Source organism: Triticum urartu, chromosome 4A (assembly GCF_056163025.1).
Source record: "Triticum urartu cultivar PI428250 chromosome 4A, HENAU_Tu73, whole genome shotgun sequence".
NCBI classification, from domain to species: domain Eukaryota; kingdom Viridiplantae; phylum Streptophyta; class Magnoliopsida; order Poales; family Poaceae; genus Triticum; species Triticum urartu.
Genome location: NC_141876.1, coordinates 399,416,471 through 399,428,983, shown reverse-complemented (window position 1 = coordinate 399,428,983; position 12,513 = coordinate 399,416,471). Strand labels below are relative to the sequence as shown.

The following is a 12,513-nucleotide window of genomic DNA, read 5'->3' as shown; positions in this document are numbered from 1 at the left end:
CGAAACCCGCCTCTCCGGATCCTGTGCGGGAGAGGGGCGATTAGGTTTTTGGGTAGCTACTACGCGACTACTCGCTTCTGTCCATCTACATCCGCACCACCTTCGTCATCACCATGTCGACCGACGCCGACCGTGCCGCCGCTGAGAAGGCCGAGGCCGACAAGAAGGCCGCCGAGGATGCCGCGGGTGCTGTCACCGCAACCACCACCGCGTGGCCGATTGAAGGGTATACATCGCTTATCCCTCTCGTGTTTCTTTCTGTTGTAGCAGTACTAGCGATATGCGTAGATGTTTCTACTATGTGCGTAGTACATGCTCTGTTAGATCGTAATCAGTGTGTTATCAATATTGTTCATGTCATGTTCATGATTTATTCATGGATTAATTTAATCGAAAAACTGCCTATTTACTTATCATGATTTAAGTTCTACTATGCTTGTTTTGCCACATATCGGCCGTTGTTTACACGGCCTACGAATTAGTCGATCAGGCAGGCAGGCAGGCAGCGAGCACACCGGTGGCCGGCCGGCGACCCGTGTGTTTTCACGGGACGAAGTACATGGGGTTTGGTATCTTGAACACGCGGTCACCGACGTTGTCGCCCTGCAGGTCGCTCCACTGATCCCCGACGTTGCCGCGGATCCTGTAGCCCTCGTCCACCAGCTGCTTCCTCATCGCCGACTTGAACACCGACGAGCTCTGCCCTCGGTACTCGGGAGTTCTGCAAACACATTCCGATCATGTTCTATGCCAGAAATCAACCTTGCCTCTCTCTGAATAGTAGCAAGGGATTCTCTATTACCAAAAATAGTGTGTTTAAGTCACCAAGAGGGTGTTGGTAGTGTACCTCATCATGAGCCTCTCGTACCCTGAGAACCCTTCTGACTCCAGATTCTGGGACGTGCAGGAGCCCAGAGTCTCCTCGTCCCTCCCGGAGACAAGGAAGGCCTTGAATCCCTTGTCCTGCAGCGCCGCGAACAGCTCAAGGACCGGAGGTATCCCCGGGCAGGCCCCCTGGCTAGCCCACTTCTTGAAGGCCATGGGATCGTACGCCCTGAAACACACCATATATTATTCGCTGGCTGCTAACTCTACTTGAAACTTGAAAGTAGAAACACGTTCTCTCGTTGCACTTGCACACAAGGAAATGGAGACGCACGTACCCGAAGCGCTTGGCCTGGTAGTAGAGCAGGTTGGAGAGGCAGGTGTCGTCGATGTCGAAGATCCAGGCGTCGAGGCCGTCGGCGGCGGCGGCGATCTGGTCGACGTACGCGGACACCTGCTCCATGACGCTGTCCAGGTCCCTGCCGTACTGGCCCCGGGTCATGTAGGCCTTGACGTAGCCGACGCAGGGCGCCGGCACCGTACGCCAGCCCCGCGCGTTGTTGGCCTCCACCATGACGCGCCAGCTGAGGCAGCCGGCCTCGTCGTGCGTGGCCGAGCTCGGCCAGAAGCTCGGCTTGGCGCAGCTTACGAAGCCGCCGCCAAGGGAGAGGAGGTGCGTGATCACCACCCACAGAGCAAGCGCCTGGGAGGAACCCATCAATGCCGCGCGCCCGGGATTACCAAACAAACGTGGGCTGGACAAAACACTCGAAGTAATGAGTTGGTACGTACGTCGTACGTAGGAGAAACACACCACATATCAGTCGTGAGAGACTCTTTCCAGGTCACGATCATGTTCCATTTCCAAACAAAAAGGGAAGGAAGGAGTAATAAGGAAGATCGTAATCTAACCTGGATCGACGCGCTAATAATGCTCGCGGCAGGCAAGGCAGACGGGTCGATCGAGACTGGTGTCCGAGTAGCAGCAGCCGGCGTACGTGTGGATTTTATAGGGAGGGGATCCAGGCCAGGCCAGGACCGGAAGGTTCGTGTCATGAGTCATCCTCCAGTGCAAGGAAAAGAATAGGAATGATTACGCCATGGAAGAAGCATGCGGCCTGCGTTGGGGTTAGGACGATGGTGCCCCATTTGCACCGCAGCGCCAGCGCGCTCCGGTGCGCGCCACGTCAACGCAACCGCGCCGCCACTGCTCGCTAACGAATAACGATCGTGTGTGTGATGGCGACCACGCCAAAGTTGGCTGGCCGGCTGCTCTTTGTTAATCGATCAAGGCTAGCTGATGGTGCTGGTCAACAAGCGCTGACAAAGCAAACGTTGGATTGGGAATTGCACGAGTGGAAGGACATTGACCACCAGATGGGAACCCCAACCCCTCCTACTAACGCCACGCACAACATGTCTGCCCTTTTTGCCGGTGCCGGCCATGTACACCGGCCCCAGCTCCACGCACGCACGACAACAAAGTCCACTGGGGATGATGGAGGGATCTAGGAATAATGGAGCATTAGATCATCTTAGCGGACTCGTCGTATTATTATTCTTCATACAGTTTTGTTAAAGCATATTTTGATGTGTTATAAGTATTGCACATCTAAATTCTATTTTTTCATATTTATACGGAGTATATTTTATATGTATTAGCCTATTATAGGGAGGCTGTCGAGGGAGGGTGCCATGGAGAGTTCTCCACAAGAAAATTTCAACTTTTGTTGGGCACAACAATTGCCAAATTTCATTCCAATAGAATTAGCAGAATAGCACCATTTATGTCCTGTGTCAAAGCCGTTCACCAAATTTATAATTCCATTCTACGATCTTACGGAGAAGGTGCCACCCTTTGTAATGTTCCAAGCAACGTTACCCTGTCACGTATCCATGCATCCTCCCGTAATTGTCCATCCCCGGCTCTTCAGATATAACTGTGACGTAGCACATTTACTCCAGCCATGTTACCATGTCACGTAAAGGACAACCTCTTTTTGAGCTTCGCCTCTAAATAGTTGCCATCCAGATAATATTTCTCATCAAGAATAGAACACATAGCGACTCTCAGTTCTCAAGGAGTCTCATTGCTTGCTTTTCCAACATTGCTAAGATGAAACCGTGGATATCAAGAAAACTTATCCCTCCTTTACTCTTTGACGCACACATTTTCACCGCGCCATTCAATCCATATTTTCCTGGTTGTTCTTGTCACCTTACTGTCCATGGATAATTGTTGAGATCGGACATCACCGAGCTCTCCTAGATTGTTCGTCCAGGTGTTAAAACACTAAGTCACTTCAGAGATATGGGCGTGATTTACCCAGGTTCAAGCCACCGCCGAGATGTAACACCCTACTCCCGCATTGTGTGTTCTTTCTTGTATATCGAGAGCTCTCATGCTTACATGGGCGTACTGAACTCTAAGAGCTCTCATGCTTACATGGACCGAGGCAGAGACGCAGGCCACTGCATGGATTGCTTCCCCTTTCCGGGGCCGGACCCCCCGCCCAACACCACATCTCTCATCGCTGATTGAGGCAGAGACGCGGGCCACTGCATGGATTGCTTCCCCTTTCCGGGGCCGGACCCCCCCCCCCCCTGTAGGATCGAAAGTATGTCTAGAGGGGGGTGATTAGATTACTTGACCAAATAAAAACTTAACATTTTCCCAATTTTAATTCTTGGCAGATTTTAGCTATTCTAGGACAAGTCAAGCAATCATCACACAATTCAAGCAAGCATGTAAAGAGTTTATGGGCAGCGGAAAGTAAAGCATGCAACTTGCGAGAATGTAAAGGGAAGGGTTTGGAGAATTCAAACGCTATTGGAGACACGGATGTTTTTCCCGTGTTTCGGATAGGTGGTGCTATCCTACATCCACGTTGATGGAGACTTCAACCCACGAAGGGTAACGGTTGCGCGAGTCCACACAGGGCTCCACCCAAGGGCAACGGTTGCGCGAGTCCACACAGGGCTCCACCCACGAAGGGTCCACGAAGAAGCAACCACCCACAAAGGGTCCACGAAGTAGCAACCTTGTCTATCCCACCATGGCCATCGCCCATGAAGGACTTGCCTCACTAGCGGTAGATCTTCACGAAGTAGGCGATCTCCTTGCCCTTACAAACTCCTTGGTTCAACTCCACAATCTTGTCGGAGGCTCCCAAGTGACACCTAGCCAATCTAGGAGACACCACTCTTCAAGAAGTAACAAATGGTGTGTAGGTAATGAACTCCTTGCTCTTGTGCTTCAAATGATAGTCTCCCCAACACTCAACTCTCTCTCATAGGATTTGGATTTGGTGGAAAGAAGATTTGAGTGGAAAGCAACTTGGGAAGGCTAGAGATCAAGATTCATATGGTAGGAATGGAATGTCTTGGTCTCAACACATGAGTAGGTGGTTCTCTCTCAGAACATATGAGTTGGAATGATGTGTGTGTTCTGATGGCTCTCTCACTGAATGAGAAAGAGGTGGAGGGGTATATATAGCCTCCACCAAAATCCAACCGTTACACAGTTTTCCAATCTCGGTGGGACCGAATCAATAAACTCGGTCGGACCGAAAAGTAACCTAGTGACCGTTAGTGATTTCGGTGGGACTGACATGCAACTCGGTAGGACCGTTTGGTTAGGGTTTGGGCATAACGTAATCTCGGTGAGACCGATTACACAAACTCGGTGAGACCGAATTTGGTAATTAGCTAACCAGAGAGTTGGTCAGGCAAACTCGGTGGGACCGATTTGCTCTTTTGGTGAGACCGAGTGGAACTCGGTGAGACCGAAAAGTTACAAAGGGGAAACACCGAGTTTACATTGCAATCTCGGTGGGACCGATTCGCTCTTTCGATGGGACCGAAAAGTTATGAAAGGGAAACAGAGAGTTTGCAACCCCATCTCGGTGGGACCGAGATCCTTATCGGTAGAACCGAATTGCTAGGGTTTGGCAGTGGCTAATGACAAGTGAAACTCGGTGGCGCCGGATAGGAAGAATCGGTAGGACCGAGTTCGGCTTAGAGTTTAGGTCATATGTGGATATGGGAAAGTAGTTGAGGGTTTTGGAGCATATCACTAAGCACATGAAGCAAGAGGCTCATTAAGCAACACCTCATCCCTCCTTAATAGTATTGGCTTTTCCTAAAGACTCAATGTGATCTTGGATCACTAAAATATAAAATGAAGAGTCTTGAGCTTTTGAGCTTGAGCCAATCCTTTGTCCTTAGCATTTTGAGGGTTCCACTTTCACATCCATGCCATGTCAATCATTGAGCTCTCCTGAAATAATCATCTTGGAATAGTATTAGCTCAATGAGCTATATGTTGTTATGAATTATCAAAACCACCTAGGGATAGTTGCATTTTCACCCCCCCCCCCCCCCAGCACAATCATGCCCGGGGAAATGGTGCAGGGAGCTAATTGCAACAGATCCCTCAATAGAGTATCCCGACGTGGCGATTAGGTTGAAGGGGAAACGTGAGACGAGTTTACCCAGGTCCAGGCCCTCCTTATAAGGTAAAACCCTACTCCTGCTCTATGTATATTGTGATTGGGGTGTACAAAATACATATATAACCAAAAGATTGTATGATGATCTATCAAGTAGCTTAGCCTCTTATATAACATACGAGGCACCTAGGGTTACGCAACCTAGCCAGCTACGTTGGTGGAGGGGGGGGGGTCCTCCATGGCTTGTGCTTCCTTGTTTTGAATGGAAAGGCTTCTAGAGTCTTCTTCTTCAAGACGAAACCGACCTAGGGGGCCTTGGTCCGGCCTACTGGGGCCAATAACCAGCAAGGTGAGGCACCCCTGAGCTGTAACACCGCACAATACAAACACGAGCAAGGGTAGATTAAAACTATCGTGATGGCCTGATTACTGAATCTAGGTAAATTCGGTCTCTTGTTTCCCCTCCGATCTATTCACTTAGCCGGGATACCCTATCAAAGGATCTGCCGGATTCTCTACTCTGACATTTACGTTATTTTTAACTAATATAGATGAATAAAACAAACCATGTGTATAAAAAAACAAATCATGGTAATGTATTCTATACTCCACCAAAGTAAGAACACTTGACGACTTTCATCGAAGGAAATTTTGACTACTTCCCATATTATCCAGATTTCACCTTTTTCTCACACCGACTTAAATTTTTATTCAGAGTTCATCTTTGATTGCAAGTAATCATGACAAAGTCCACCACCGAGTATCATATTGATGAAGTCGAGGTCAACTTGCATGGCCAGGAAGGGAGGCGGCAGCAACTCAGAAAGATTCGGTTGTTATTGGACGCGTTAGCACTGAAAAAATGCAAAGAATGCGTTGCAACAGGAACGGCTAAGTCAGTAGCCACTCACCATTAGTGGCTGGCGGATAAAGGATAATAGCCTACACCATTTGCCTGGACTGCACCTAAGAAACTTTTGCATAGTCGACCACACCCAACTAGTGAAAGAAAATAGTATTCTTCCTCCGAGCAACTGTGCTTAATGCAATGGCAAGTCCAGTAGGTACCTGCTGTTAGTGGCACATGGGTCAGAGTCTACAATACCTGTCCTGAATAAACATAAGAACCTATTGCACATTTGCAATCAGTAGGAACTTGACCAGATACCAGAGAAGCATTAAGTGATATTCAAAACTGTCTCCAATAGTAGAGAAAATTCGGATACAACTTTGTCGGTCATATGCGCATGCAAGATGCTGCCCCGCATATAACTACATGTATAAATGTATTAATATTGGAAATTCAACAAATCTTACAGGACGAGAAAGAGAAATATGGCCGGGGGCAATTCAGAACTCCAGTGCTCCACCTCCAAAAGGATGATATGCCTGGCCAAATGGGCACTAGCTCTACAATTTCACATAAGTTAGCACGTTTTACTTCCAGGCTCCATGCCAGTTTCACCGGGCATAAGAATATATAGAACCCAACTAGTCACCAGTTTGTTCAGACAAATAGACTAGTGGCTGGGAATTCAAGCATTTGACCTGTAAAGGAGCATCTAAAATCAGCCAAATCCACAAGAAGCTGGTCCATCTTTGCAGAACCAATATAGATAGTTCTTTCATCATTCTTCACCATGAAGATGCATGGGTCCTCATGTCATCATAAGAGCAAACAATGTCTCTCTCAAAAAAAAATAGGAAAAAGAAGAGTGAACAAAAGAAAAACCTTATTCATGCTATACAAAAGAAGCGATTGATTTGTAGCCACCCTCGTTGATGTGGCTGGCTAGAGAGCTGTCACCTGTCTTCACTATCTTGCCACTTTCCTGTAAGTTACCAATCAGAAGCATTATCAATGACAGCACATGCCCTTCATTGAAGAATTTTAAATCGTTGACATACTCACAACACTGTTCCTACATTCTACAAGATTAGGACGGAAAAAGTACAAAGATTGACAAAGGTGCAAATGATATTTTGATTATCAGCAAGTGCTGCCATGGGGTTGAATGCTAGATTGAGAAACAGTTACTTTCAGATGTGTACAACCTGGTGAGACCATAGGTCTTCACCACCGGATTAAATAACACTATACATAAAAGGTTAGGCCACACAAGTTCCGTCACCTCTTTGGCAGTACTCTAAAGATGCCCAAAACAGAAAATTATCAGCCAATTCTGGGTCCAAATGAATCTTTCTTGAAACAAAATAGAGGAATGCTTAAGGCTCAGTCTGCAGTTACTCAACTGTGTTGTGTTAAACTTATTTTACAATCAGCTGTGGGAAAACAGCCATGAAAGCAGGCAAGAGTTGGTTACCAAACAGAAAAATACCAATTCCGAGTCCAAACGAAATCTTTCTTGAAACAAGATAGAGGAATGCTAAGGCTGAGTTTGCGGTTGTTGTACAATGTTCTGCTGAACTTACTTTATAATCTGCTGTGGGAAACAGCCATGAAAGCAGGCAAAATTTTGTCACCCAGACAGAAAAAATAGGCAAAAGCTGGTTGGAAAATCTGGACAATCATAATCCACCTCAATGCCAAACACAGCCTAAATTAGATGCATTTGAACACACAAAGGTGCTATCAAGTACCTAAACTCTACAAAACAAGTATGCTTGTGAGCTTACCATGATGTGAACATAGCTTGGCTTAATAAGATCCAAAAGACGTTGGTAATGCGTAATCATCAGAACGGAGTTTTGGGGAGTCAAGAGCCCATTCACTGCATGAGCTACATCTTCAAGTGCATCAACATCTAATCCAGAATCGATTTCATCGAGGAGGGCTAAATCAGCCCCAAGGACCTAATTCACAAACTATGAATCAGAGGTGGAAATTTATTGATGTGGATAAATAAAGATTCCTGGTAAGAATGTTCAACAAGCATTCTCTGTGTCAAAGAATGTATGCTTTAGACCTATGCAATTAAATTTGCTGATAATGTTTTGTAACAAACATATACCTAACAAGTTTCAACAAAACAAGGAGATTGGCATGCTGCATACAATAATGAATATATAATACAAAATTAAAACAATAAAGTGAACACGATGATGGTCATCATTTAAGGAAAGAAATGCCTAATGAATCTCAAATGCATACACACCACTGATAGGTCTCGGCATCAGATTAAGCTTCATGTAGAACATGTTCAGAGCTGAAAATGTATGGAGACACAAAAAGGCTGGAAAAGAAACCTAGAATGAATTCGTTGGATATGGGAAAACATGGAAGTTTAACTCAATGGTTCATTGCAGCAAAGAAGAGACTGCAGGTAAGCCAACAGATTTATTTTCCGAAGATCCTCAAAAATTAACTCCATACAGCTTTGAGATATTATGCCTGTATATGGTTTAATTTGTAGCAATATGGCCATCCTTGGATACCAAGTATTTGTGGAACTATGAACTGGTATTATGGTGGTATAACATGCTGTATTGGCATTATAATCAGTCCAGCAAATCAGACAGGAACTGCTATTCATGATCCTCTTATCAGATAGACTGGTTGAACTCTCTAATTTGCATATGTGAAACAAGGCATCTAATCTTTTGAAGTTCATTTGGTCTGGTTTAGCATTTGGTGAACTAAAAAACTTGCTAGTTCAGGTTTTATTAACTGTCAGCAACTACTTGGCCTAACAGTTACTTTTTTCAACAACATACTGTATTGAATATTGCAATCTCAAATACTTCTATTTTTGTTAATCTGCGGAAAAAATTGTACAGGAAACCTGCAGTATCTAATAGGTGATACAATGGTACCACATAAGTGATGTAACAGCCAAATTAGGGTGTCTGATAGCCCATAGTAATCTTACAGAAAGTTGCAGTATCTCATTGCGCTTCCTTTCTCCACCACTAAATCCTTCGTTTACATTACGATCAAGGATCTTTGGCTCCATCTTTAAGGCCTCGACTTTTTGTGATACAACAGAATAGAACTGCATGATAAAGCAAAATATACGTCAGAGTTTGTACTTATCATAGAAACTAGTTAGCAACATACAACACCGTATTATTCTCTAGTATGCTAAGTATAAAAAGATTGATGGCTATACAATAACATAATATTCAAACCTCAAGAGGTCCCAAAGCTGGCAGACCATCCTTCTCTCTGCGAGCATTTATTGCCATGAGCAGAAAATCATAATTGCTCACTCCAGGAATTTCAATAGGCGCTTGGAAGCTCATAAAGAGGCCTGCAAGAGATCTCTCCTCTGGCTCCATGTCAATTAAGTTCTCACCCTTGAAGAGAATGGTACCACCAGTTACCTCGTAGTGTGGATGGCCAACAAGAACCTGTAACAAACAGACAGAACACTCAACTGAATGTCTAGATATGAGAGCCAGAACAAGGTCAATTACGCATGGTTTAATCAGGACACCTTGGAAATGAAACAAGGCAAGGAGTTGAATTAAGTTGCACAATTATGATGGCTGAACTTCTCACAGAATTCGCAATGCTCGCATTACATAAGAACGCTCGTCGAATACTTAAGGGGTTGATCTCCACAGGTCCTACAAGTTTAAGACCACAAGCTTAACTATACTTCACTGGCTGTGTTTTTTAACCCGGGCCTTAACTTACAAGGGTACTTCAAAACTTCTTGTGTAAGTGGTACATCCGGTAGGTTATTTTAGCAACAAAATGAGCACCAGCATTTCCTTTAACAATTTGGAGTTCACATGATGCCAAAACAAACTTGGTTGCATGGTTCATTAAAATATTTTCAAAATACAAGCTGCAAAACAAGTACTGAGCATACCATGTTCAAGTGCCATTTGCATTGTTTGCCTGGAGTAGTTTGAAGGAAGCTTTGAACTGCAAACAAGTCCCTGGTTCACCCAAAAGGGGTCAAATGAATCTGCTTTACTGCAGTGTTTTTGTCTTTATGGCCTATTCTCAGCAAGATGGTCACTTAAGGGAAGTTGTTGTGACATCTTGCTGGTGCTTTCTACAAATAATTTTCTCTTTGCAGCAACAGGGAACATTGTTGAAGGAAGGGGGTTAGACTGTTAGGGGAGCAACAGATGGTGGACATGGCGGTCAGCAGAATCAGGTGATAGCCCGAGGTCCTAACAGAAAACAAGTTAACCAAAAGGAACCATGCCACATATAAGGTTAGAACCTTTATGCGTTCTTATAACAGATCTTGGTAGTCTTTTGTCGCTCTCTGTAAGAATTTAAGATGATCTGTTATACTCCCTCCGGTCCTTTTTAGTTCGCATATAAGATTTGACTGAAGTCAAGCCTCGTAAAGTTTGACCAACTTCATTGAAAAAAGTACCAACATTCACAATCTGAAATCAATATCAATAGATGTGTCATGACTTAAAGTTTCATATTGTATAACTTTAGCATGACAGATGTTGATTATTTTTCATATAAATACGGTCAAACTTTGTGAAGTTTGACTTCAGAGAATTCTAATATGCAGAGTAAAAAGGACCGGAGGGAGTACAAACTTTGTATGTCATTGTCGAAAAAAGCTCTATTATGTTCATATGTTTTAGCAGGGGTGTTACTTCAAGTGATTGGTGGATGCTGTTTTATATGTTGCTCACTGTTAACTGGAATACCCGGCTCTTTCTAGCCTTAATTTCTTCAGGATTTGGTCCCTAAGGGGTTGCACGAAACTAGGCTCATGTATGCACCAAACATCCAAACAAGAGACATAAAAGGCATAACTCTGGCAACAAAATCACCTCGTCCATCATGGTTTTGTACTCCCTCCGTTCGGAATTACTTGTCGCAGAAATGGATGTATATAGATGTATTTTAGTTCTAGATACATCCATATCCGAGACAAGTAATTCCGAACGGAGGGAGTACATCACTAGATGATCCATCAAATTTGGTTGAACGACCCAATTCTTCATTTCGTACTTGGCTTATGAAGGACGAGCTGGTGATGGGCTAAATCCATTCGATTCATTAAACCAAGCAAGTGACCTAAGATTGTATGGATCATTCACCATTTTAATATTTGATTCCTCAAACCAAGTAACACCTAAGATTCCAATCACAGTTGTCATACTAGAGAAGGCACGTGTAACTTAAATGGCATCGAAATAGGTAAGCACACAAATTGAATATTGATTCTAATATATCCTGGAAACTAAATTGAACTCTTGATTTTGTCATTTCGATCCTCTCCACCTCTTGATCTCCATTTCTCAGAGACATCTCAAATAGGCACATAAATGTACGCAGGCAACAATTTCTCAGTGGTTTTCGTAGTAACAATCGAGACAAATTTGGACGGGTGAGCTGTAGGACCTAACCTTTGTGAGGGTGCTCTTGCCGGAGCCGTTCTTCCCCATGATCGCATGAACCTATTATCACACGCAGACAAACCCAACACAAGTCAACACACCAACCCTTGCAGACCCAATCAAGCACTTCACCAAACGAGCCGCTAGTTCTTCCAACCCAACACGAACCTCGCCCTCGCGGATGGTGAGGTCGACGCCTTTTAGGATCTGCTGCCCAGTCTCCTTGACGGAGGCGGTAAGCCCGTGTACCTCGAGAAGGAGCTTCCCAGCGGACTCGGTCGCCGCGGCGGAGGCCACAGCCGAGCGGTGCCGTGGCCGCACGGAGATAGAACCCAGCAGCGGGTAGCGGCGGAGGATGGGGCGGGATGATGAGGAGGAAAAGAGAGGGGATGAGGAGGAAACGGCGGCGACGGCGACGGCGAACGGCGGCGCCATGGGAAGGTCAGGGAGGAGGCAGCAGGTGCGCGCCTCAAGATGCTTCGTTCGCGGCGGGTTCGGATGACGACGGGGTCAGTAGTGGGCCAGCGGCGTCGTATTGCAGTTGCGTATTTGCCGTCCTCGCTATCGGGGTAGTGTGCTATTATCCCACGGGCCACTTTGTGCCGGCGTGTTCGCACCCCACGATACAAACTCGAATTACATGATTTTTTTAAAAAAAATTGATTCTGATCGCGTTTCGTTATTCCGGTACATCGGAATTATTATTTTTTTATTGAAAAGGAGGTTGAAACCCCGCGGTTCTACATCATTGTGATGCACATGTCAATCTTTATCTTTACCTAATAATAATAATTTTGAGACAATTTGCAAAGCTTTATTAGTCGTCACCAGTTAGACCAGGACGAAAGAGAGGTTTACGGGGTGACCTAACCACACACGGCGCCGACCCCAAGTTTCAATGCATGCTTTGCTAAATTGTGAGCCTCCACATTGGAGCTCCTAAACTCAC

At 45.2% G+C, this 12,513-nt stretch overlaps 2 protein-coding genes across 2 annotated transcripts; both read right to left on the bottom strand.

The window, feature by feature from the left end:
• Positions 1-385: 385 nt before the first annotated feature.
• LOC125553871 (HAD superfamily, subfamily IIIB acid phosphatase) lies at positions 386-1,873 on the bottom strand. Its single transcript, XM_048717532.2, has 4 exons — positions 1,738-1,873; positions 1,164-1,580; positions 848-1,054; positions 386-721 (listed from the first exon to the last, which is right to left on the bottom strand). The coding sequence occupies exons 2-4, from the start codon at positions 1,541-1,543 to the stop codon at positions 544-546; spliced, it is 765 nt and encodes a 254-aa protein (XP_048573489.1). The 5' UTR covers positions 1,544-1,580; positions 1,738-1,873; the 3' UTR covers positions 386-543.
• Positions 1,874-6,459: 4,586 nt separating this feature from the next.
• NAP7 (non-intrinsic ABC protein 7) lies at positions 6,460-12,124 on the bottom strand. Its single transcript, XM_048715087.2, has 7 exons — positions 11,733-12,124; positions 11,574-11,624; positions 9,366-9,587; positions 9,107-9,229; positions 7,914-8,090; positions 7,009-7,108; positions 6,460-6,824 (listed from the first exon to the last, which is right to left on the bottom strand). Exons 1-6 carry the CDS (start codon positions 11,997-11,999, stop codon positions 7,019-7,021), a joined length of 930 nt encoding a protein of 309 aa, XP_048571044.2. The 5' UTR covers positions 12,000-12,124; the 3' UTR covers positions 6,460-6,824; positions 7,009-7,018.
• Between the last annotated feature and the right edge of the window lie 389 nt (positions 12,125-12,513).